The following is a 25,908-nucleotide window of genomic DNA, read 5'->3' on the forward strand; positions in this document are numbered from 1 at the left end:
CTGGCTCATACCTTTTCAGGACTCCTGATAATACCGACATTTCATCATCTACACATTCTCAACATCTGGTTCTGATTATCTTCCCTTTATCATGCCCTTGTGTTAGCTGTCTTGTGTCAGTCCATAAGCGTTGTTAGCCACCAGCCGTGTCTCTGATCCAAGCCTTGTTTGTTTATTGTTTCCAGTTTAGTGTTCCTTTTTTATGTTTTCTCTTTTTACCTGCCTGCTCTTCTAGGACTCTGGGGTACTCTCTGCCTTGTCTCTTGCTGTTTATAAGCCTGGGTCTTCTAGTCAGCCGACTCCACTCTGCTCACACTTGGCGCTGCCTTTGGAATTCAGTGGTGGCTATCCTCTGCTGGCTCGCCGCCTTCGTTCACCATTGGTCTGGCAGATGCCAGTTTGCAGTTGGATCCCGGTCTCTTGTCCAGGGACACATCTGTGTCTCACAGTGTATTCAACACAGTGGAACCCGGGTCTCTCACACCAAAGGCCTGTGTCTTATCCACTGCGCCAACACCACCCCTATTTTTATATTTGAGTGAACCTCAAGCTCTGAGCTCTCAAGCTCAAGAACCTCAAGCTCTGGATTTACTGATTGAAATACCAGGGCTGCATTATTTTCAGTAAAATATAATTATAATTAAAAAAAACTGTTTTTCTGTTTAAATTAATATTAAAATGCTATATATATATATATATATATATATATATATATATATATATATATATAAATTAAATTAAATTAAATTAATGCATTTAGCAGCAAAGGTTTTTTTCCAAAGCGACTTACAGTGCATTCAATTTTTACCTATTATGTGTTCCCGAGGAATCGGACCCCCAACATTGTGCTTGTTATGCAATGCTCTACCACTTGAGCTACATATACAACTTTAGGAAGGAAACATTTACTGACTCATGAGTTTAGAAAATGATTTTCAGAAAATGTATTTTAATGTCAACTCTTTTGTTTTTTAGATGAGTGCATCCAAACTCCAGGAAAGGTAATTCTATTGAGATTCCCAGATTGATGGGCTAACAACTGTGCTGCATTACTTACACAATTAACATCTATAACAAACTGTATAATTCAGAGAGTAAACTATTGAAAACAATTGCACAATAAATTTTATTCAGTTCTAGAATACTTATTTTAAATAGGTGAAGTTAAAATTAGCACTGCTCTGTTTGTCTGCCTGTGTCTCTGCTGCAGCGGTGAGGTGAGATTAGGACACTCTCTGAATAAGAAGGAGGAAGAGTTTGTAGCCAGAAGAAAATACACAGTTCTGCAATGTCTGCAGAAGTTTAATATACACTGCAGTCAGGTAAAATCTTTTACATCATATACATATATGCATTACTAGGATGTAGTTATTCATTTTAAATTCTTCATAATATAATCATTCATAATGTACACGGATTACTCAATAAAACCTAATGGAATTTTACTATACAATTGAGATCTTAAACAGTATTCAATATTTTTTAAATATTCTTTGTCAAGCATAAGTTTCACTCCCTTGATTGTGAAAAACCGTATAGTTAGGTTTATGCTTGTGTGTTTCAGGATAAAGTGCCAAACATTGCATTACTGGGTTCTGGAGGAGGACAAAGAGCCATGGTGGCTTTGCTGGAATGCCTGGTTCAGATTGATAAAGCGGGTCTTCTGGACTGCATCCTTTATCTGAGCGGAGTCTCTGGGTCCACCTGGTATGAACCCTGAAAACAACAAACACACAGAGAATAAATTGAGTGATTGAATTGATTGAATGACAGCAGCATGTGCTTCTCTGAAGGTGCATGGCCTCCTTATACAAAGAACCAAACTGGTCCACCAAATTAGAGTGCGTGAAAGATAATATCATCAAGAGACTCGGGGGACCAGGAGTCAGCTGGGACGACAAATCAGCCAAATTGAAGAAATATTACACGAAAGACTTATTCAGCCTGACTGACCTCTGGGCAGTGCTGTTTGTCACATCATATGTGAAAGAGGTCTGTAACTATTCATAACACAATCCACCTTGACTTGTTGAGGGAAGAAGTGGTCATGTTCAGTATTAAAGTGCATGTGTTTTTAGGTCGACCTATGGTGGATTTGATTATGTATATATATATATATATATATATATATATATATATGTATATATATATATGATTTATAATATGTCCATTATTACTGTAACAAGTTTCTTGTGTGGGAAGGAAGAGGACAGGGTCGGCTTTACTGCTGATGGTGGCTTTTTATTCTCATATACTCAGTTCACAGAGATCGCTTTGCACACAGCACATAAACATAAACACAGTCATCACAGAAGTTAATCACTTTCTTCAAGGTTTCCAGCTTTGTCACGTTGTCAGCAGTCCTTCTCTCTCTCACACACTCCTGTTTCTCCTGGCGTTTTATAATCTCTCCATGCCAATTACTGAAACAAGACATAGGTGTTCGTTATTTGCATTTAACCCACTCAATCACCGTTCGTCTCCCGACTCTCTCTCCCACTGCAGACTTCGCTGAACCACACACCTCTTGCCACATACCCCCACCGCCAGACTCAGACCGGGGAGCCATCCAGCCTGCAACCCCACCTCCTCCCCTTCTGGAGAGGAAATTGGCCACAGCCATCTGCACACCCGGCCTGTGGACACCCTTGAACTTAAAAGGCTGTAAAGCTAGATACCAAAGAGTGATCAGCGCATTGGTATCCTTCATGTGGTGGAGCCACTACAGAGGAGCGTAGTCTGCACAGAGGGTGAATTCCCATCCCAGGAGATAATAGCAGTGGGTAAGGACGACCCACCTGATGGCAAGGCACTCTTTTTCAATGGTGCTGTATTTAGTCTCTCTCTTAGAGAGCTTATGACTAATGTACAGCACCAGCCGTTCCTTCCCCTCTATCTCCTGGGACAGGACTGCACCCAACCCCCTTTCCGATGCATCTGTCTGCAACACAAAAGGGAAAAAATCAGGAGAGTCGGCCCACCACATAGAGCAGCCTTCACCTGGGTAAAAGCCTGTTGACACGGCTCAATCCACTGGAATGTATCTGGCGCCTCCTTTTTAGTAAGATCAGTCAAGGGGCTTGTGAGGTCCAAATAATTAGGTACAAACCTTCTGTAATATCCCACCAGCCCCAGGAACTGTCTCACCTCCTTTTTGGTTTTGGGGCGCGGACAGGTCGCAACGGCTGCTGTCTTTTCAATTTGGGGATGCACCTGTCCATACCCCAAGTGGAAGCCCAGATACCTTACTTCCATCCACCCAATCACACACTTCTTCGTGTTGGCCGAGAGTCTGGCCCCCCTCAGTGATCTCAAGAAGACAGCCCTCAGAAGCTGCATATGCCGCTGCCAGTCATTACTAAATATAATGACATCATCTAAATAACAAATTGGTGTAATCCAAACGGCGTTGTGAAAGCTGTCTTTTCTTGGGACAATGGAGACAAGGGGATCTGCCAATATCCCTTTGTTAAGTCCAGTGTCAATTAAAAACGAGCTGTACTGAGCCGATTAAGCAGATCGTCAACCCACGGCATTGGATACACATCGAACTTTGACACAGCATTCACCTTGCAATAATCCACACAGAAACAACTGAGCCATCCATTTTCGTAACTAAAACTATTGGGCTTGCCCAGTTACTGTTGGATTCTTCTATTACTCCCATTTCAACCATTGCATTTAATTCGGCCTGAACTTCTTGTTTTCTTGTGTTCATGCAAGCAATACGGTCGACTGTGAACCACCATGCCAGGCTCTGTCTCAATATGGTGCTGAATAAGCTTAGTACGGCCAGGTAGGGGCGAAAACATGTCTGCAAACTCAGTCTGCAACTTAGCTAAATCAGTGAGCTGGGAGGGCGAGAGGTGACCTCCACCTGGGGCCAGAGCAAGAGATTTGGTTTTGATATTCGCCTCTGGCCCAAGATCCTCCTCTCCACTAATCACTATCACCAGCATCATTGATTCTGCCTCATTCCTTTTTTTAAGGAAATTGAGGTGGTAAATTTGACGTGCTTTGCTCCCATCATACCATACTACCTCGTAATCGAGCTCCCCAACTTGCCATGTCACCTAAAATGGTCCCTGCCACTTTACAAGTAATTTAGAACTTGATGTCGGGAGTAATACAAGCACTTTATCTCCCGGTGAAAACTTGTGCAACTTAGTCCCCCTGTTATACAGCCGGCTCTGTCTGACCTGGGCTTGAAACAAATTCTCCATCATTAGCTGCCCCATAAGTGTGGAGTTTTGTTCTCAAGTCCAGTACATACTGAATTTCATTTTTAATGTGGTTAAAACGATCGACCAGGCCATCGGTCTGTGGGTGATAGTGTCTGGAACGAATCAATTTAACAATCAATAATTCGTAAAGTTTGCATAAAGTATAAAGTATACGTGACATAAATGCCGTGTCTTGATCGGTTAGGATTTCCTTCGGAATCCCCACTCGGGAGATTAAATGAAACAGGGCATCCAAAACACTCTTAGCGGAGATGCTGCGGAGAGGCACTGCTTAAGGACATCGTGTTGCATAATCCACTATGACTAATGCAAAACAATGTCCCCTTGCTGATCGCTCTAATGGCCCAGTGAGGTCCATACCAATTCTCTCAAAGGGGACCTTTATTAATGGGAGGGGGTTCAAAGGCGCTTTTGGTGCAGCCAGTCATGAGGCGATTTAGTGTCGTTGCCTGTCCTAAGTGCCCCGCCATTGGATTAGAATGAGCCGATTGGAAAAGCGTTTCCCTGCGGCTCCTTGGAATTAATAATTGAGTTGTATCTTCTTTTGTCTGAGCGTCTTGGGTCAGTCGATACAACCAATCTTTTATAATAGCAAAATACGGATAGTTAAGCACACAGGCAGGTTGGAGAGGCTGACCATCGATGGTACGGACCTGTTCAAAAGCATGTTTTAAAGTCTCATCCTGAGATTGCTCCAGGGCAAAGTCAATGCGCTCCGAGTGAATGAGTCTCTCAATTTCACTCTTTTCCCCTGAAGCAGAACTCAGTGGTCCCCGTTTAGTCTCTCCCACCTGAACTTGTGCGCCCCCTTTCAGTGCATTTTCCCCCCAAGAGGCATTCGTGCATAAACAACCCAATAATTCAGTAAATGCTGGCCAATTCATTCCAAAAATTATCTGATGCCAGAGGTGCAGATTAACTGCCACCTCAACACTATGTTTTTGTCCCCGGAATTGGATAATTACAGGCACTATGGGATATTCCACCACATCCCTGTGCACACACTGCAACCTAATCAAGCGGCTTGTATCCAATGTCTCAGGTTGAATCAGGCTTTGGAGGATCAAGGTTTGGTTACATCCTGAATCCACCAAGGCCTGATAGGTACCCCCCTTGATACTCACAGGTATTTGGTACCAGCCAGCTTGACTGAGGGCTGTCTGTGGGACATCCGGGACCAGGATCATCATCAGGATCATCACCCCACCTCCATTACTGGACACCTATCCACAAAATGCTCCGGGTCCCTGCAATGCCAACAGGCTGGCCCAGACCTCCCCGCGGCTCTAGTGGCAGAGAGTCGGGTAAATGATTGGCATGGAGAGAGCGGAGAAACAGGAGCGGCGTCTGACCCAGCAGCAGTCCTGGGGTGGGACTCGAGGAGGGCCAGGTGGACGGGACCGAGGTAGAGGTATAGGCAGAGAGAGAGAAGGAGGGGGGAGCGAGGGAGAGAGAGAGACCGATGGCAGTGGTTCACCGACCCCTGGGAACGCCAACAAATAATCCTCCGCCAAATGGATGGCCGAGTCCAGTGACGTGGGACGATGGCACTTGACCCACTTGGCGGTCTTCTTAGTGAGCCGAGTGATAAACTGCTCCAGCACCACGTGGTCGATGATCTGGTCCATGTCGCTTCCCTCAGCCAGTAGCCATTTGCCGCAGGAGTCCCGGAGCTGCTGAGCCATCACGAAGGGCCAACCGGACTCAACCAACTCCTGGGAGCGTAAGTGCTGGCGATGCTGTTCTGGGCTCCAGCCAACCTGATGGATAATGGCCCTCTTGAGGTCATCGAAGACCAGGAGGTTTTGTCCCGGCTGCTGTGCTGCCATCTGAGATTCGCCAAAAAGTAAAGGGATTAATGGCATCAGCCATTGTCCCTGGGCCATCCGCATGCTTCCGTGGACTTTTCTAACAGATCGAGAAATTTTTCATGGTCATCCTGCTGTCCCATCTTATTTAAGGGCAGGTGGGCGGGCACTACGGGCTGTCCAGTGGCTTCCGTATGAACCTCCCAGTCTATACAGCTCCGGAACCTCTCGCGGTCCTCCTGCTGGGCTTGAAGGATGGCTTGGAACCACCTCTCTTGATCGTTCCTCAAGTCCAGCAGGGCCTGATGACTGCGAGGGATGAAATGATGTCCGCAAATGGCATGGAGGACGGTGATTGCATGGCGTGTGTGTGTGTTTGTATTTCTATATACATATACATATACACAGTACACACAGATATAGCCTGATGTGTAAACACAAACATTTATTCTGGATGTGATTAATCATGATCAATAGATTTGGCATCCCGGCGTGCAGCTGTTATGCTGATAATATTAATTGCAATGAACAGTTTGAAATGTTAAAGAATTGTAAAATTCTAACAGTAAGAAGCAAAAATATTTTTAAACTGTTGAGAAATTGAGAAAGACTTTTGGAAAATGTTAAATTATAACAAGAAGTCAGAGCAATTGCAGCTTTTATTTATTCACTGCTTTAATAACATTAGCGACAGTGTTTAAAGTAGGCCATCATTCATGAGAACAAATATAATGAAATCTACTCACAGAAAAGTGCAACTTCTCTTAATGAAGTAAAGTCATATGATGTTGTAAACCGCTTGTATTTAAAACTTTACTCAGGACATGTTGAGCAAATGTCATCAATCAAACTTTTTTGTGATTACCCTGGCAGTCTCCACAACAACATAACACTACAATAAAAAATATGTTTTCATCAGATCGATGAACAAACCCTCACAGATCTGCAGGACCAGCACAGTGAAGACCCATATCCCATTTACGCAGTGATCGACAAGCAATGCAAAAGGCGTGAGGAAGGAGGTCTGTGTTTTTGTCTGAAACAGACAGATTTGTAATGTTTTTGTGTCAGCTGTTATATGGAGGTGTTTTCTGTCTGCAGATCCCTGGTTTGAGATCAGTCCACATGAAGCAGGTTATTCCCTCACTGGAGCATTTGTGGACACCTGTGACTTCGGCAGCCAGTTTGAAAACGGCTTGAAGAAAAAAAAACAGGATGAAATGGACATGCTGTACCTGCAAGGTAACAAACTCTGTAGCAGGACTGCTGTAACATGCAGAGAGAGAAATGTTACAAGGATGCAAGGATGATTGGAAATGTTAAAAAATAATTTTTCAACTTAAAACTTTTTGCATTGACATTGCATTTATTTATATAGCACGAATAAAGACAGCAGGAGCTGACCACTGCGCTTTACAGACTATAAGATTAAGATACATGAAAAAAGCAAGAGAGAGAAAGCAGGAACACATAATGAAATAAAAACATAACTCATGTACAGAGGACAGGGGTCTTACAGAGCACTGACAATCATTAAAACAGGAGTAATATGTTCACATTTCCCAATGAATACTTCCGACACATCTCTGCCATGAGCTCTGTTCATGACATTTGTTTCATTCATTTGAAACGTTGTGTTTGTTTCATCTTGTGTTTACTGCAGCTATGTGCAGCAGTGCTTTAGCTGATGGAGAGGCGACCTGGAAATGGATAAAAGGTACAACTTGAATAGTAAAACTTGAAGATTCAATTCTGCTTTAAAGTAATTTCATTTTTATCTTATTTTGTTTTTCAGCTATTTCAGTGCCTGAAATAAAGTCGGTATTCGACAAAATGGACCATGGTATAGAATTTTATTATGTTTATTTATTCAGACTCCTTCAACATTTCTCACATTATCTAAGTTTATTTGTAATTGTTTAAAATGTTTTATTAAAATATGTGTCCCTGGACCACAAAAGTCTTAAATCGCTGGGCTATATTTGTAGCAATAGCACACAATACATTGTATGGGTCAAAATTATCAAATTTTCTTATGCCAAAATTGTTTTGTATGATTTCTTCTGTTCGTGGGGAAACATCTACTACTCACTGTAAAAAGGAAAGGATCACACTGGAGAAAACGCCTCGAAAACCACTCAGGAGTCTGTCGGTGAAGGTCAGTGAGGAACTTACCAGGTTTCTTGACAAACTCTTTCAAAAAGAATGAACAACTGGAATTCTTTCTTACAATACATAGCATGTTTGATGAAGAAGGATAATCCACAGTCTTTTAATATATCCACAAGAAGAGACACACTGGAAATCGTAGGGATACATTTTAAAATCTAATTTATTTCTGTGATGCGCAGCTGTTTTTTAAGCATCATTACTCCAGTCTTCAGTGTCACATGATCTTCAGAAACCATGCTAATATGCTGATTTTCTCCTCAAGAAGCTGTTTTTTAACAATATATACTGTGGCGGGGTGAGGAACTACACGACAACCGATGGACAGAGAAAGTCCCCGAAGGGTGGATTTATTCAATGAATGGTGCTCTGAGTGAAGGCGGTGCTCTCCGTGGTGCTCCAAGTCCCTCGTGCTCTCTGTGTCTTGAGTGGTGGATCCTGTGCTGTGCTCTCCTGGTTGGGGCTGACGGTCACACGCTGCTCTCTGAAACAGAGGAGGCAAGGGTTAGTGTCTTCGTCGGGAGACATTCCTCACCACACTGCTTTCCTCCTCTGCCTAAGTAGGCGCCGCTTGATGAGCTGCAGGTGCGGCCGCTCAGCCCGTGACGAGCTAGTGCCGGTGATTCCACTGTGTTGCCAGGGCGACGCTGACGAGCGCTCGGGACGCATGTCACACTCCCCCCCCCTAAGCGTCGACCTGCGCCTGCGGGACAATGGGGAGATATGGGGAGGGTGGGGAGTGGAGCCTGACAGACCTGCGAAAGCTGCCCCTATCCTGGAGAGGCCGTCCGCGTTGGCGTTGGCTGTCCCCGCCCGGTGTTGTATGGTAAAGTGGAAGTCCTGGAGCGCAAGGAACCACCGGGTCACCCTGGGATTGGTGTCCTTTGCGCGGGCCATCCACTGCAGTGGCGCATGATCTGTCAGCAGGGTGAACCGGCGGCCGAGGAGGTAATAGCGAAGCTCCAGGACTGCCCACTTGACGGCCAATGCTTCCTTCTCCACGGCGGCATACCGTTGTTCGGTCGGGGTCAGCTTCCGGCTAATAAAGATCACCGGGTGTTCCTCGCCATCCTGGACCTGGGAGAGAACGGCTCCCAACCCGGTGTCCGAGGCGTCGGTTTGCACCAGGAAGGGGTAGTTGAAATCGGGGGCTCGCAGGACTGGCTCCGTGGTGAGGGCTGACTTCACCTGCTGGAACGCCTCTTCCGCTTCTGGACTCCGCTACCTTCTCGGGTTGCCCCTTCCTGGTCAGATCTGTCAGGGAAGAGGCTAAGGAGGAGAAGTTAGGGATAAAACAGCGGTAGTATCCCGCCAACCCCAAAAAGGCTCGTACCTGGGTCTTGGTAGTGGGCCGCGGTGCCAAGAGGATAGCTGTCACCTTCTTTTCCTGGGGGCGGATGAGGCCGCGACCCACGCAGAAGCCCAGGTACTTGGCTTCGGAGAGAGCCAGGTGACATTTCCGGGGGTTGGCGGTGAGCCCCGCCCGGCGGAGATCCAGCAGCACCCTCCGGAGCCGCTCCAAATGCTCCCCCCAGGTCTCTGAATGGATGACCACGTCGTCGAGGTAGGCCACGGCGTAGGCCATATGGGGCCTCAGCAGGACATCCATGAGCCTCTGGAATGTGGCGGGGGCCCCGTGCAGGCCGAAGGGAAGGACCCGGTACTGCCAGTGGCCACTGGGGGTTGAGAAGGCTGTCTTGGGCTTGGCATCCTTAGACAGGGGGACTTGCCAATAACCTTTGGTGAGGTCGAGAGTCGATATGAACCGGGCCCTTCCCAGTCGATCCAGGAGCTCATCGACCCGGGGCATGGGGTAGCCATCGAATTCAGAGACCTCATTTAGGCGGCGGAAGTCGTTGCAGAACCTTAGGGTGCCGTCGGGCTTCGGGACCATTATGATGGGGCTGGACCAGGTACTCCGCGAGGGCTCAATTACCCCCAACCTCAACATCTCCTGTACCTCTGTCTCGATTGCGTGTCGCCGAGCCTCCGGGACACGATAGGGCCGCTGCCGGACGATAACTCCTGGTGGTGTTCGGACTTCATGCTGGATGACGGTCGTCCGCCCTGGCAGAGGGGAGAACACATCCAAGAACTGACCAACCAGGTGCTGCAGTTCCGTCTTCTGGGCCGCGGAGAGATTGGGATCCATGTCCACAACCACGGGAGAGGTGGTGGCGAGGGCCGAGACCTGGGGCCCGGTCCCCACCCAGCGCTTCAACAGATTTATATGATAGAGCTGCTCCTCTTTTCGGCGACCGGGTTGGCGCACTTTGTAGGTGACGGGTCCCACCCGTTCGGTGACCGTATATGGGCCCTGCCAGCGTGCCAGGAATTTACAGGCGGAGGTGGGGACCAGAACCATGACGTGGTCTCCCGGCTGGAACTCCCGGGGTTGGGCGGCCCGATTGAAGAGGCGCTGCTGGTCTTGCTGGGCCTTGGACAGATGCTCCCGGACCAATGGCATGACCCTGTCGATCCGCTCTCTCATGGCCTTGATGTGCTCGAGGGTGGTCCGACATACCGCAGGTTGTTGCTCCCAGGCTTCCCGGGCGACATCTAGAAGCCCTCGGGGTTGGCGGCCGAAGAGGAGCTCGAAGGGCGTGAAGCCGGTGGACCCCTGGGGCACCTCCCGGACCCCGAACAGCACATACGGGATCATTTGGTCCCAGTCGCGTTGGTCCTCGGCCACGACACGCCGCAGCATCTGCTTAAGGGTCTTGTTAAAACGTTCCACGAGCCCATCGGTTTGTGGATGGTACACGCTGGTCCGGATCTGTTGGACTTTGAGGAGTTTGCAGAGGTCAGCCATGATCCGGGACATGAAAGGGGTGCCCTGGTCGGTCAGGATCTCCGCTGGTAGGCCAACCCGACTACTCAGTAGGAAGAGCTCCTGTGCAATGTTCTTGGCGGTGGCCTTGCGGAGGGGAATGGCCTCTGGGTAGCGGGTGGCATAATCCACGATAACTAGGATATGTTCATGCCCCCGGGCGGACTTCGGCAGCGGCCCCACCAGGTCCATCCCGATGTGCTCGAAGGGCACCTCAATGATCGGCAGCGGGATCAGCGGGCTAGGGGGAGGAGTATGTGGCGAGGTCCGTTGGCACGTCGGGCACGCTTGGCAGTACCGCTTGACATCCGCCTCCAGTCCTGGCCAGTGGAAGCGATCCCGGATCCGTTGCACAGTGTTTTGAGCACCGAGGTAGCCAGCCATCGGGTGGGCATGGGCGAGTTCCAAGATCGCCTGGATTTTGCTTCGCGGTACCACCAGCAACGTCTTTCGCCCCCCCCTCCGCTGGCCGACACAGTAAAGCAGGCCGTTTTGGATGACGAAGTGGGGCGTGGGGTGGGGAGCCGGTTGTAGATCCTCTCCTTCCGCCACCCGCACTTGAGACCAGCAATGCTTGAGGCGTTCGTCCCCACGCTGCTCTTTGGCGAGCGTCCCCCACCCCCCCCCCCCCCCGCTATCTGCTGGAAGACATCGAAGAACAGGTTAGAGTTTTGGGAGGGGGACTCACCTCCTCGAGGGCTGTCCGACGTCAGCAGCGCGGGGCCTCGTCGAGGGCGCCTTGCTGGACTCCGGCGTCGGCGGTTCCCGGCCAGGCTAGCAGGCTGTGCGCTGGAGGTGAGGAGCTGATCGAACCCCGGCCAATCCCGGCCGAGGAGAACGGGTACCGGCAGGTTCTTTAGGATTCCCACTTCGACGGGCCAGGAACCAGGTGTCGCGGTGATGGTCACTCGCCGGGCCGGCACATGTCTGGTATCCCCGTGCACGCACGTTATCGCCAGCCGGGCTCTGGAACCTGTTCGGGGCGGAAGGACAGTCGGTTGTATCAGGCTTACCCCGCTGCCCGAGTCGAGGAGGGCGATGAATGGCCGGCCATTGATGCGCACCTTGGCTCGCGGTGCCTTCGGCGGTGGACCGTGAACTGAACAGCCTGCTAGCCACGTCCGTCCTGGGGAACGCGGCGGCTCGGTGGGCATCGGCTCGTCCTGGGGGCCGGGAACCGCAGGCCTGCTCACGGGTCGCTGGGTGCCCTCCGGCGAGCGTCGCTCCTGGACCACCCTTCGGGGAAAAGGCGGCGCTCGCTCCCCTACCTCCCGGTGTTGGGCGGCCTCCGCCAGCTCAATGGCCTCCACGAGCTCGTCGAGATCGGTGGGATTCCTCATGCCAGCCGCCTGCCTCAACGCGCGGGGGAGGGCGCGGAGGAGTCGGTCGATCACCACACGCTCAGCTACCTTGTGTGCAGAGGGACCCCCTGTCAACAGCCAATGTTGGGCCAACCGGGTTAGTTCGGCCGCCTGGGCGCGAGCGGGCTGTCGAGCTCGATATTCCCAGTCATGGAACTGCTGTGCCGCACAGATTGGGGAGAGGCCTACTCGGCTCAGGATCTCCTTTTTCACCTCTCCATAGTTCCGGCTTCTCTCGGCCGTCATGGTGAAATACGCCCGCTGCGCTTCCACGGTCAGCAGCGGCGCGAGGAGTCGGGCCCACTCGTCCTCTGGCCATGCCTCCCGGACCGCGGTGGCCTCAAACATTTGAATGTACATCTCCACGTCGTTGTGCGCCGTCATTCGTGGTATCAGCTGGACGGCTTGGACACGGGGGTCAGGCAGCGGCGTGCGGTGGGCGGCGGCGCGGAGGGCGGCGAGCTCACGTTCGGCGTCTCCTTGACGTGAGGCCATGTGCTCCATTATCTGCTGCTGGCGGATGCTCACCTCGGTGAGGTGTTTAAGCAGCTCATCCATGCCGGGGGAGGAGCAGCCGCCTGTGGAAACAGAGCAGATACAAATGAAAAGGAAAAAAAAAAGGAACAAACGGGTGACTTTAACGATCTCCTCGGGGGTCGGTTGTCGGTGTCCACCTCACACTACTGCCCGCATTCTCCACCAGTGTGGCGGGGTGAGGAACTACACGACAAACGATGGACAGAGAAAGTCCCTGAAGGGTGGATTTATTCAATGAATGGTGCTCTGAGTGAAGGCGGTGCTCTCCGTGGTGCTCCAAGTCCCTCGTGCTCTCTGTGTCTTGAGTGGTGGATCCCGTGCTGTGCTCTCCTGGTTGGGGCTGACGGTCACACGCTGCTCTCTGAAACAGAGGAGGCAAGGGTTAGTGTCTTCGTCGGGAGACATTCCTCACCACACTGCTTTCCTCCTCTGCCTAAGTAGGCGCCGCTTGACGAGCTGCAGGTACGGCCGCTCAGCCCGTGACGAGCTAGTGCCGGTGATTCCACTGTGTTGCCAGGGCGACGCTGACGAGCGCTCGGGACGCATGTCACAATACTATAACATTCAAAAGCTTGAAATGGTTTTTGAGCAGCAAATCAGAATATTAGAATGATTTCTGAAGGATCATGTGTCTGGAGTAATGATGCTAAAGATTCCGCTTTAAAATCACAGGAATAAATTACACATCAAAATATATTAAAATAGAAAAGTTATTTTAAATAGTAACAATGTTTCAAATTTTGACTGTTTTGCTGTATTTTGGCTCAAATAAATGTAGGCTTTGGTGAGAAGAAGAGATTTCTTTAAAAAACATTAAAAAACTTTTGACTGGCATTGTGTATATATAATTAAGACATTTTGCAGTGTGCTTATGTTTATTAAATGTGTTTCCCTGTCCCTGTTGTCTATAGATGAATGTTTCCAGGAGCTCTTGAACCCTGTGAACGCTGACCCTTCTGCCCTTGAGCAGTCCTCCAAAACAAAGCTGACCGGTAAACTTTTCCTAAAGTGTGCTATAATTTATATAGAGTATATTTGGGGCTAGTTGTCACACTTACTGCAGTGAATATGTATGTTTGTTCATCACTGCAAGGGTAGATAACGTTTGAACTAATGCATTGAAAACAAGGCTATGATGGAAATATGTTTTTTTTTGTTTTGTTAGACAAATACATACTTTTACTATTTTATGTTCACATGGGTAAACAATAGCTCAACTCATTGTAAATCATGGCTATCTCACAGACTTGTTTTCACATCAAATCAAATTAAATTGTTGTATGTAGTGTGGGTGGGGCACATTGTCAAAGAGGGGATATTGTAAAACGCTTAATGTGAAAAACATTAAGACTGTAATAGTAATCTGTAATAACGTCTATCCCACCCTACTGTCTAAAAAAAATAATATCTGCATTTCACATTTGTTATTTGTAAGTCTCTTTGGAATGTATCTGCTAAATTATGTGAATTTATATGTAAATGTAATATAGTCTATTTTGAAGCTTTTAGGGAATTTTAAATAGTAAAACTATAATGAAAATCAGATCATGAAACTGTAAAAATGGATAGGATAATGTGCCATAATATAATGCAAAGCACTTTTTTTGTTTTGTTTTTGGCTAATTGTAAATTATGCTTGTAGATGCACAAACTAGAATAGGACTAATAGATATGTCCCCCTCTTTTTCCAGACTTTTTTGGAGGCCAAAGGCAGTTTAGCCAAACTGCCGATAAGCACAAAAAAACTGCCAGGTCAGTACTTAAAAGTATAATTTTATACATTAGAAAGTGGGCCAATTTTAGTCCCAATGAGTATTAAAATACTACACTTAAAAGTATACTAACTGAACACTGATATTTGTATACTTGCTACATAAAGTATACTTAAAAATATACTTGAACTTTCCTTAAGTATACTTAATAAAAAACTTGAAGTATACTTGAAGTGCCTTGCTAAAGGGCACCTCAGTCATGGTACTGCCGGCCCAAGACTCAAACCCACAACTTTAAGGTTAGGAGTCAATCTCTCTAACCACAAGGCCCCGACTTCCCCTATAAAGGAACTGAAAAGGGCATTGCAGTAATGAAGGCGGGATGTGACAAAAGTATAGATAATGGTTTCAGCATCTTTCACACTAATGAAATGGCGGAGCTTGGCAATGTGACATAATTGAAAGAATGCGGATTTGGTGAGAGAATTAATATGAGCTTGAAAGGAGAGAGATTAATCGAAAATAATACAATTTAAGTGGACAGTGCGGGCCTACAGATAGAGTAGAATGTCATCAGCATGTAAATGGTAATTAAAGCCATGTCAGTACAAGATTTTACACAGGGGGAGTATGTAAACAATGAATAATAGTGGGCCAAGGACAGATCCCTGGGGGACACCTTGCTGCAAACAGACAGTTGGGGATCGAAAATCCTGCACTGAGATGTACAACTGTCTGTCAGAGAATAAAACCAGGAAAGAACAGCACCAGAAACACCCACATTAGAGAAATAAGTAAATTATGGGAAACAGTATCAAAGGCAGAGCTAAGATCAAGTAGCAGAAGTAAAGAGAGAACCAGTCACCAGAGAGTAATTAATCATTCAGTACCTTCACAAGTACAGTTCAATGCTATGCAATGGATGGAAGACAGATAGAAAGGGTTAAAAGAGATTATTTTCAACTTGAAAAGACTGAAGTTGGGAGGCAACCGTACTTTCCAATAATTTAGCAAGGAATCGTATATTTGAAATTGGACAATAATTAGATTGGACTATAGGTGATTAGGGTTTTTTGGAGAACTGGGTGAATAGAGCAGTTTTAAGTGGCACAGGGAATGATGCAGAGGTACAGTAAGAGATAAATTGATGAAATGAGAAATTGATGCAGAGATGACAGAGTGGCACCGTTTTAGAAGAGGAGTAGGTACAGGATCAAGATGACATGTTGATGAATTAGCTTGCAAAATTAACTCAAAAGTTGGTCAGAGAAAAGTCTGACAGGGTCTGCACAGAGAGATTGGGCATAAAGCTAACTTCATAGCCTCATTGGAGAAACACTGGTGGAGGGCATCTGTCTTTTCCAGTATATACTTCATGAAGGAAAGCAAAATTGATCTGAAGTTAAACCATCACAAGTTGGAGGTTTGTTAAGCTTATTATTTATTGTGTAAAATAATGCTTTTGGCCTGTTATATGAATTGTTGATTGTAGCTAATACAAAACTTGATCGAGTCAAGTTCAGAACAGATGAGTATTTATTAAGATGTTAAAGGAATGCTAAATAATGAATAGCAAGGCCAATTTTGACAAAATGACAAAACAAAAATGATGTATTATCAACAGTTGATAAGACTGCGATAGAATATGACAGTCTTATGACGTTTCGCACAGTCAAGCTTAAGCTAAAGTCAAGAAGTATACAGTATGATCAGATATACCAGTGTCAGAAGAAGAGATGGAGGAGATATCAACCCTTGATATACAAATAAGAGTAGATCAAGAATATGGCCATGCTTATGAGTAGAAAAATGAACTTTAAGTCTGACAATCATTGGTTAGATTTAGAGCAAAAAGCATTAACATGAATATTAAAGTTACTGAGCAGGACAACAGAAGATGACAAAGAAACAGGTGAGAGTCAACAGTTCACTTAGCTCAGAAAACAAAGTAACACAAAGCCTTAGTAGGATGGTAGAGATAATTATAAGAGAGTATTGAATAGGTCATGCAATCTTTAACATTTTTAACACACTCTGTTAACTTAGATAATTTAGAAGTTTCATCTGGTCTTGTTGGAATATCTATCTGTCTCAACAAAGCAGGGAAACATCATGGACAGATGGCCAGTCCATCATAGTCTCTAATATGACACTGTGATCATCTAAGAGACACTTATCTTATTAGAGACACTGTGATGGGCAGGTGTGTATCCATGTAGTTTTTCCTATACAACACAATACATTTTAGCAGCTGCAATTGAGATTAAAACATTGTAATCGGCAAAGAACCATGTAGTTATGAACCCTATACAGCCAGGAGTTATTGATAAGACCCTAAGAACAATTTACTGAGCTGAAGAACTGAAGAGTTTTAGGAAACTAGTGTATTTGTTTCATTGGTCTTTGTAGATGCATTACTCAGAGGATCTGGGGCAGGAATTATAACTTCCTCCACAACATGACAGGTGAGAACAGACACGTTTGGTAACTGGTAATTCATTATGAATAATAAATCGACTCACTTCAAGCTATGGTTGTGTAGATGAATCAGTGCCAGCTGCTCTTTTGCAAAAAGAGACGAGAGATCTTATAGACGCAGGACTGTTGATCAACTCACCCTACATGTCAATGCTAAGAAAAGAACGCAACATTGACCTCTTCATTGCTCTGGATTTCAGCGATGGAGATCCTTTCACGGTATATGCTTATTTATTAAAACAATGCACACATTTTCTCAAAAAGTTAATTGAAAAAAATCCCCTAGAAGTGTAAATTCCATCACCTTTTACTCACCCTCATGTTGTTCTGATCCCATATCTAAACTCTTCTTTAGAGTAAAGTGTAAAGGGGTAGATTTAAGTGAATAACGTCAATTTCAAATGCCTGTCTTAGCCTTTTAATTAAGTGCTACTGCTTTATTTTTCCACTGCAGACAGTAAGAGAAGCTGCTAAAACGTGCAAGAAACTAAACATCCCTTTCCCTGAAGTCAACATTCCCAGTGATGAAGGAAAGAAACCCAAGGACTTCTATGTGTTCAAAGGCCAAAACGTTCCAACCGTGATCCACATGCCTCTGTTTAATGTGGTCAACTGTGGAGGCAAGTTAACATCTTCCAGTCATCCTGAATAATACAGAAATGCTGAATAATGCTGCAGATTTCCAGACTTCTCTGTAGGTATGGTAATGAGAAGAAGCCTAAAATCCCTTATAACCTGCAGATATTCACCACTGATACATCATTTTTGATATTGTAGTAATGGTTTGATTTGACCTTAAATTAACGCTTGCTCCCTTTATCTATTGATTTCTTGAGTGAAGGAGGTGCGTGCTCTTTCAGTAAAGTTCAAATTAGACTCGCTTATCGGGAAGAAGTTTTGTGTAATAGAAATATGTGGCTTAAATTCATGTTGAGGTGTGTTGAACAATTACTAAACAATTTAATCTAATTGTATGCTTCACTGATCTTTGCTTGTGCGACACAGATGCTCATGTTCGGGTCCGGACCCTTGCCTGTAGTAAAGACATTTTGTAAATATTACATTTTTGGCAACCTTATTTATCGCCCAAAAAATCTGTCTTAACCCATATCACACCATTTGCTAAGCCACATTATTAGGGGTCCAAGCACCAAAAGTGCCGGAAGTTCCCTGAACCCTATTATATTTGTACAGGTCCTCTTTTTCTTATTCTTTGTCTGTCCTAAAAGTGTCTGGCCAGTTAAAAGCCGTAAATCCTACAAACACAATTAGGCAAGATGGTCCCAAAGCTCTCCCACTCTTTGGTTGTGCACACACCCTGATCGGACCATAATATAACTTTTATAATGTAATGCATTTAGATTAAACATGGTCTTTTGCACACTAGTTAAAATTAAAAGTTTCTTATTTTTATTGCAGTAGCCTACATATTGCTGCCTTCATGCCAACCAGCAAACATGCCAACTTTCATGACTTTCTGATGACTTTCAATTTATAAAATGTCAGCCATATACTGTACATCCATATAAATGAGAGATGAATGCCATAAAACTAATGTTATTCACCAGAGCGAGACACAGGACAACAAATTATTTTAAATAGCATAGTTTCAAATCTGTGTAAATGGATCAATAGATTAACTATGCATAGCATTCATTATAGTTAAGACTAAAACGTCCTAAAACAAATAATTTCCCTTAAGAAATATGTGATGTTCAAAATACCTTAATTTTTATATATCCGAAATTCGGAAAACATTTGTCAAGTTATCAGACATGCTTGAGGAGCAGTTAAATGAAGAGACCATATTATTTGTCTGTTGTGATATGGTGCATAAAGTAATATGTCTATATAAAGACTTAAATACTCATTATGTTTGAAAAGAGACATGGCCAACATAACTGTATCCTCTGCACAAGGCATTTGTGCTTGGACCCGATGATTGCGGCTTGTGGCTTTATTTTTCAGTTTGTGCTGATCTTGGTAGATTGTTTTATGGAAATGATCTGGTTGAAATATTCCACTTCCATATTGACACTCTTATGGGATTGCACTCTCACACTAATTATCCATATTTTTTTATTTACTGATTTATTCATTATGTTTGTCTTTCTTTTTAGAAATACTCAGTTTTACGTTTTGTATATATTACTCTATCACTTATTACTAAAATAACCCTGCTGATTGATGTGTGTTACTGTGTATTATCAGATAAGCCTGGTGATTGGAGGAAGAAATATGGCATCTTAAAAGGTCCTTACACTGATGAGATGATCACTGAAGTTATGGGGGTCGCTGGAAAAAACATTTCAAACAACATAGAGAAACTGCTGGAGCAGATTCGTGCAGTCGCTGAGGCTAAATGATTCCAGGCACTAATACAGACTATATTACAAGAAATTCAAATTGTAGTTTTCAAATTGCATTTTTGGTCTTATTGTAAATTATTCATGCTTTTTTCTTCTTCAATACTCAGATTGGATGTGTGGCATTATAGTCAGATTTGTACTTGATTTCGGTTTATGTTAAAATATTTCTTCATTTTTCAATCCATTTCTTAATTATTTGATTGTTATAAAGCAATAAATAACAAATCATTAATAATCTCATCAACCATAATACAGACTGGATTTCTACTTATTAAAACATTGCTTCTGTTCAAATGAATTATTAAACGGCTCTCTAAAAACAAGGTTTTGTCCTGGTCATTTAATATCATTCAGCAAACAGCACAAATGTCAGCCTTTTGCAGAGCTCTCTGGAGGCAAACCGCTTGTTTTCCCAATACAAAAACTGAATCTCGCTGATAAAGGAGGAGCAAAATGGTTTAAGTATGATTTTTCTCTTTTAAGCAGTTAAATTGCCACTTTAGAAATGGCTGACATTAAAAAGCATTGGAAGAGTTTAGAAAGGTCAACAAGTCCAAAACAAACATAGCCTTTAAGAAAATCCTATTATGTATTTCAGCTTTACTAAGTGTGTGATGTTGCAGTTATACCAGAAAGATCTGCAAGGTTACAAAGCTCAAATTCCACTATGGAGCGTTCACACTTGTACAGTCGTGGCCAAAAGTTTTTAGAATTACATAAATATTGGAAAAGTTGCTGCTTAAGTTTTTATAATAGCAATTTGCATATACACCAGAATGTTATGAAGAGTGATCAGATGAATTGCATAGTCCTTCTTTGCCATGAAAATTAATTTAATCCCCAAAAAAACCTTTCCACTACATTTCATTGCGGTCATTAAAGGACCTGCTGAGATCATTTCAGTAATCGTCTTGTTAACTCCAACCTGCAAAGAAATGCGTGCAGCCATCATTGCGTTGCATGAAAATGGCTTCACAGGCAAGGATATCGTGGCTACTAAGATTACACCTAAATCAACAATTTATAGGATCATCAAGAACTTCAAAGAAAGAGGTTCAATTCTTGCAAAGGCTTCAGGGCGTCCAAGAAAGTCCAGCAAGTGGCAGGATCATCTCCTAAAGAGGATTCAGCTGCGGGATCGGAGTGCCACCAGTGCAGAGCTCGCAAAGTCATATTCTCCGATGAAGCCCCTTTCCGATTGTTTGGGCCATCTGGAAAAAGGCTTGTCCGGAGAAGAAAAGGTGAGCGCTACCATCAGTCCTGTTTCATGCCAACAGTAAAGCATCCTGACACCATTCATGTGTGGGGTTGCTTCTCATCCAAGGGAGTGGGCTCACTCACAATTCTGCCCAAAAACACAGCCATGAATAAAGAATGGTACCAAAACACTCTCCAACAGAAACTTCTTCCAACAATCCAACAACAGTTTGAAGAACAATGCATTTTCCAGCACGATGGAGCACCGTGCCAGAAGGCAAAAGTGATAACTAAGTGGCTCGGGGACCAGAATGTTGACATTTCGGATCCATGGCCTGGAAACTCCCCAGATCTTAATCTCATTGAGAACTTGGTCAATCCTCAAGAGGCGGGTGGACAAACAAAAACCCACTAATTCTGACAAACTCCAAGAAGTGATTATGAAAGAATGGGTTGCTATCAGTCAGGATTTGGCCCAGAAGTTGATTGAGAGCATGCCCAGTCGAATTGCAGAGCAAAATACTGACTCTTTGCATAAATGTCATGTAGTAGTCGATAAAAGCCTTCGAAACGCATGACGTGCTTATAATTAGATTTCAGTACATCACAAAAACAACTGAAACAAAGATCTAAAAGCAGTTTAGCAGCAAACTTTTTGAAAACTAATATTAATGTAATTCTCAAAACTTTTGGCCACGACTGTAGTTGGGATTTTTTGGTCCACAAAAAGAATATAAACCGCAATACATATGGTCCTGGTCTGCTTAGCGACAGCGAACCTAAAGATACTGAGCCTAAAGGCCCAGTCAGACTGGACACCCTGAGCCAGCTAAAAGTACCACATTTAAGCAATTTATGAGCCTGAAACCAGTTTAAACACCCTGATTGTACAGAATCAAAAGACAAGAGCCACAAATGATGTTTCCAGATGTTTTAATGAGGATAATCTGACATGGATATTCATCCAGCAGTTTAATCAAACAGACCGAAGCCCATGTCCTCGTCAGACTCTTCCGACTCCTCCTTGGGCGCCTCCTCTTTGGCCGCAGGAGCTGCAGACTTATCCACTGCAGCCGAAGCAACAGGAGCAGCGACAGCAAAAGCAGTGGGATCAGCCAGGAAGGCCTTCACCTGCGGAGGAAAACCATGATGCACCTCAGACATGCTTTAGCTCCAATAAAAGGCAGAACAACATCTATTAGGTCTGAGACCAAGCATCCCAACAGCACTGACATCAACAGATGTGGACAGCTGGACGCAGCTCGCTTCGATCGAGAGAACGGCACGGATCAGCCGTTTCATAAACTAAGATGCAGTAGCAGCACATCTGTGAGAGATCTGAGCTTTACCTTCTCAGCCAATGGGAAGGAGTAGTCTGTTTCCACGGCAACAGACAGGACCCTCTTGTATCCGTTAATGATGGAGTGAGGGATGGAGGCGAGCGTCGGGTATCCGATCTGCAGAGACACACTGGCGATGTTCCTCACACCCTGAACAGAGAAGAGACGGACGAGTTACACAGATGTCAGGGAATAAACACTTGAAGGACTGAAAGAGGGGAGGAAATTTAAATGTTGGGGGGGGGGGGGGCATTGTTTAAATAAGTTAACTTCCTTTACATTAAATATTCTAGTTTTAAAATTTAACACATTTCACTTGATATGAAAGTGTGAAATGGATTAAAATGAAAAAAATAAAATAATGTTTAGTTTAAATTAGTAATTTAAACTATTTTAATACCATAAGCATAATTTAGATTACAGAATAAGAGAATTGAATAAAGTAGTATATTAAATAGTTCAAATTAGATGAATCAAAAAGTTGTTTAAAAGAACGCAACAAACTATAATATTAATTTAAATTCTATTTTAATACAATTCTTTATACAAGTACATAAAATTTTATCTAGCTTATTTCAACTTGTATTTTAATTTTATGCAAAAAAAAAAAAAAAAAAAAAAAAAAAAAAAAAAAAAAAGTGTCTGAGACCCAAGCGTCCCTGTGAGCTGTGGGACGCCAAACACAGGGATAGAAGGAAACAGGTTTATGTGTGCAGGGGGAACGACAAACCAGCACTGACACAGCCGGCCCATAACTGATCCTGCATCTTCACAAATACAATCAACCAAGACCCATAACTGAGATTTCTCATCTTGAGCGTCACTTCTTCCAGGTCAAATCACAACACATGAGCAGTGTGAACAGGACTGACCTCCAGGAACCTCTTGTGCAGGGCGTCTTCAGTGATGTCCAGCACCTCGGGGCTGTAGACGCTGCCGTTATCATACACCTGCTGGATGATCAGCCCGAAAGAGAAGGGCGAGATGTTCAGCATGTTGAGCAGCGTGGCCTCGCTGGCGCCCACCTTGTCTCCAGGTTTGATCAGCTGAACGTCGCTCTGTGGAAACATGACACTGTTTAGCATTATAAACAAATTCAGACGTGTCTGAGACCAGCGTCCCTGTGAGCTGTGGGATGTAAACACACAGGGATAGAAGGAAACAGGTTTATGTGTGCAGGGGGAACGACAAACCAGCACTGACACAGCCGGCCCATAACTGATCCTGCATCTCTGGATTCAGCAGCATTTATAATGACTTTGAATATTCAACTCGTAGAAAACGTGTTAACAGGTCAATTTCATAAAGAATTTTTTTAAGAAGACATTCAAATTGTACAATAAAAAAATAAAGCAATTAAAAAACAAATAAAAAATTTAACCTTTCAAATATTTAATCTTGTCGTGATAATCATTTGAAGTAAAAATTGTTATAAACGGATTTGATTGACCGTCCATTCCTGCGACTCACCAGGATCTCAATGGTTCCTCTGGAGATCTTGGTGGTGATTCCCAAAGCCTGGAAGAAGGAGGTCTTCTCCGGACCGAGTCCGGTGTTCTGAGCCGGGACGGTCACCTCACACGGGGCGATGGCTCCAGCACGGGCAGCAGCGGGCACCTATCAGCACAACACAACAACAGCTACATGAAAAGATGCATTCAAGCCCTGAAGAGCCTCAGACATTCAGTCACTCACTGATACTCACTTTGTTTGCCAGCAGCAGATCCCGGATCTCAGTCAGATCCTCCTTGGTGAAGACGAAGCCCACATTCCCACGGATGTGTGGAAGCAGCCTGCAAAACACAGGAATAAAGCAAACATTCACCTGGAGTTCTTCTGAAACTAAAGTTTGGATGTGTTTGAGACCAGCGTCCCTGTGAGCTGTGGGATGCACACACACAGGGATAGAAGGAAACAGGTTTATGTGTGCAGGGGGAACGACAAACCAGCACTGACACAGCCGGCCCATAACTGATCCTGCATCTCTGGATTCGGCAGAATTTATAACGACTTCATGAGCAAATGAAAGTCAATAAGTTTCACAAGGAATGTGTTAATCTGTGGTCAATTTGCAGGAATTGAAACTAAAGGAGATTCATAACAGTCCAGCATTAAATTTAATATAAAGAGTTTAAAAGCCTCTGTGTACTGTGGGTCTTCACTGTGCCCAGGCTGACACGCACCTCTCCAGAGACGGGTTGTTCTCCAGGTGGCCACGGATGGCCTTCCTCATCATGGTGTTTTTCCCCATGAGCACGACGGCCTTGCCCCGCAGGGACAGACGGATGGTCTGCATCTGCTTGGAGCCGACATTGTCAGCGCCCACGATGAAACACTTGGGGAAGTCATCCAGCAGTTGCTGTAAACAGACAATGATGTGTCAGACTACACAACTAGATGGGATGCATGAGATCACCGCAGATCGTGCAATTATTGAAGCAAGCAAATCTTGAATTAGACTAATATTTATACTTTACATAAATTAAATGTATACTAAATGTGTCCAGTTCCATTTTAATAGATACTTGAGCGAAGTTATTTTTTTTAATCAAAAATTAAAAAAAAAAAAAAAAAAAAGTGCATTGAAAAAAGGATACGGGTCAAAATAAACTGTTAACAACGTTTCAGCAGGGACAAAAAAATAAATGCTTTTTTTTACTTAAATCTTTAAACTGACTAAATATTCAATCAGACGATTAGAGGTTTAATAAATATTATACCAAAAAAAAAACACTTACGGGGTTCTTGACTACACTATTCAACATTTGAAGTGGATAAAAATAAAAGTTCAAAGTTGTCCTAATACAAGAATATGTTTTGATTTTAGGACATCTCTGATAAAAGGTTTTGATCTGCTTCAAATGTTGACTAGTATATATCATGTCTGAGACCAAGCGTCCCTGTAAGTCGTGGGACACGGACAGACAGGGATAGTAGGAGACAGATTGATTTGAGCAGGGGGAACGACCAACCAGCACGGACACAGCTGGTCTGTAGATGTCCTGCTGATATTCGGGTTATAAAAGTGGAGAACTTACGATGATTTTCAGAAAGTAGTTGGACTTCCACGTGGTCCGGTCTTCCCTGGGCATCTTGACAGTGCTTCCAAGGATCGGTGAACAGCCGGTTTAAAGACAAAGAGGTTGACAAATCTGAGGAGCACAGGTTGCAAGCCATTTAGACACATTTATCTTGCTCTTTATATAAAGAAGTGATAAAGATGGCATCAACTCGTAACAAGTGAAATGTCAGTTTATGCCAAAATCAAACTATAGTTGGAAACTTTTTACACGAAACAACAGTGCTTTATCATCTACTGGCTTTAATTTCCTAACATAATGTCTGAGACCAGCGTCCCTGTAAGCCGTGGGATTCAGACAGACAGGGATAGTAGGAAACAGATTGATTTGAGCAGGGGGAACGACCGACCAGCACTGACGCAGCTGGACTGTAGATGACCTGCTGGAACTGGACACGAGTAATGGTTTAATAATAATAATAAACTAACCATACGATCTACACAATACTACTCAGATATAAAATATACATCAAAATAACATTATACTACGAGAAACGAGTTACGTCTCGTCCCACATGGCGCAAAGGCCTATGCTAACAGGCTAATGCTAACTTTCTCCTCAAACTCCTATTATTATACACGTCGAGTGTTGATAAAACGCGCTGGTGATTCTTAATACACTTATGACTTAATCAGATGTAATATCGCAACGATTATCATTTAAAAGAAGGAAAGCCGCTCTGGGCCACATTAAACCTCACCTCACGATCGGAACACGTATAAGAAAGAGAACACTACAGGAGGCGGCAGAATATTAGTACTAGTTAAACATCCAATCAAAATC

General features: G+C 44.3%; 2 protein-coding genes across 2 annotated transcripts; one reads left to right on the forward strand and one right to left on the reverse strand.

Annotated features, from left to right (window-relative positions):
- Positions 1 to 858: 858 nt before the first annotated feature.
- On the forward strand, positions 859 to 19,612 carry LOC113070147 (cytosolic phospholipase A2 gamma-like). Its single transcript, XM_026243358.1, has 15 exons — positions 859 to 1,001; positions 1,211 to 1,322; positions 1,565 to 1,707; positions 1,794 to 1,992; positions 6,972 to 7,074; positions 7,154 to 7,294; positions 7,716 to 7,769; positions 7,848 to 7,895; positions 8,154 to 8,210; positions 13,861 to 13,941; positions 14,641 to 14,701; positions 17,071 to 17,126; positions 17,204 to 17,358; positions 17,594 to 17,759; positions 19,351 to 19,612. The coding sequence occupies exons 1-15, from the start codon at positions 976 to 978 to the stop codon at positions 19,503 to 19,505; spliced, it is 1,557 nt and encodes a 518-aa protein (XP_026099143.1). The 5' UTR covers positions 859 to 975; the 3' UTR covers positions 19,506 to 19,612.
- A 2,009-nt stretch (positions 19,613 to 21,621) lies between these two features.
- LOC113070149 (60S acidic ribosomal protein P0-like) lies at positions 21,622 to 25,887 on the reverse strand. The gene is made up of 8 exons (XM_026243361.1): positions 25,826 to 25,887; positions 25,084 to 25,197; positions 24,229 to 24,404; positions 23,751 to 23,838; positions 23,516 to 23,662; positions 22,918 to 23,103; positions 22,055 to 22,195; positions 21,622 to 21,836 (listed from the first exon to the last, which is right to left on the reverse strand). The coding sequence occupies exons 2-8, from the start codon at positions 25,135 to 25,137 to the stop codon at positions 21,678 to 21,680; spliced, it is 951 nt and encodes a 316-aa protein (XP_026099146.1). The 5' UTR covers positions 25,138 to 25,197; positions 25,826 to 25,887; the 3' UTR covers positions 21,622 to 21,677.
- Between the last annotated feature and the right edge of the window lie 21 nt (positions 25,888 to 25,908).

The sequence above is a fragment of the Carassius auratus genome, unplaced genomic scaffold (assembly GCF_003368295.1).
Source record: "Carassius auratus strain Wakin unplaced genomic scaffold, ASM336829v1 scaf_tig00003102, whole genome shotgun sequence".
NCBI lineage: Eukaryota > Metazoa > Chordata > Actinopteri > Cypriniformes > Cyprinidae > Carassius > Carassius auratus.

Bases quoted from the DNA above. Each gene is read 5' to 3' on its own strand.
- LOC113070147 (XM_026243358.1), top strand. From the start codon at position 976: ATGAGTGCATCCAAACTCCAGGAAAG. The intron at 7,896-8,153 runs GTATAGAATTTT...CACTGTAAAAAG, and splicing joins ATTCGACAAAATGGACCATG to GAAAGGATCACACTGGAGAA. The intron at 14,702-17,070 runs GTCAGTACTTAA...TGGTCTTTGTAG, and splicing joins AAGCACAAAAAAACTGCCAG to ATGCATTACTCAGAGGATCT.
- LOC113070149 (XM_026243361.1), bottom strand. From the start codon at position 25,137: ATGCCCAGGGAAGACCGGACCACGTGGAAGTCCAACTACTTTCTGAAA. The intron at 23,663-23,750 runs GTGAGTATCAGT...TTGTGCTGATAG, and splicing joins ATCTGCTGCTGGCAAACAAA to GTGCCCGCTGCTGCCCGTGC. The intron at 21,837-22,054 runs GTAAAGCTCAGA...TTTCCTCCGCAG, and splicing joins CCTTCCCATTGGCTGAGAAG to GTGAAGGCCTTCCTGGCTGA.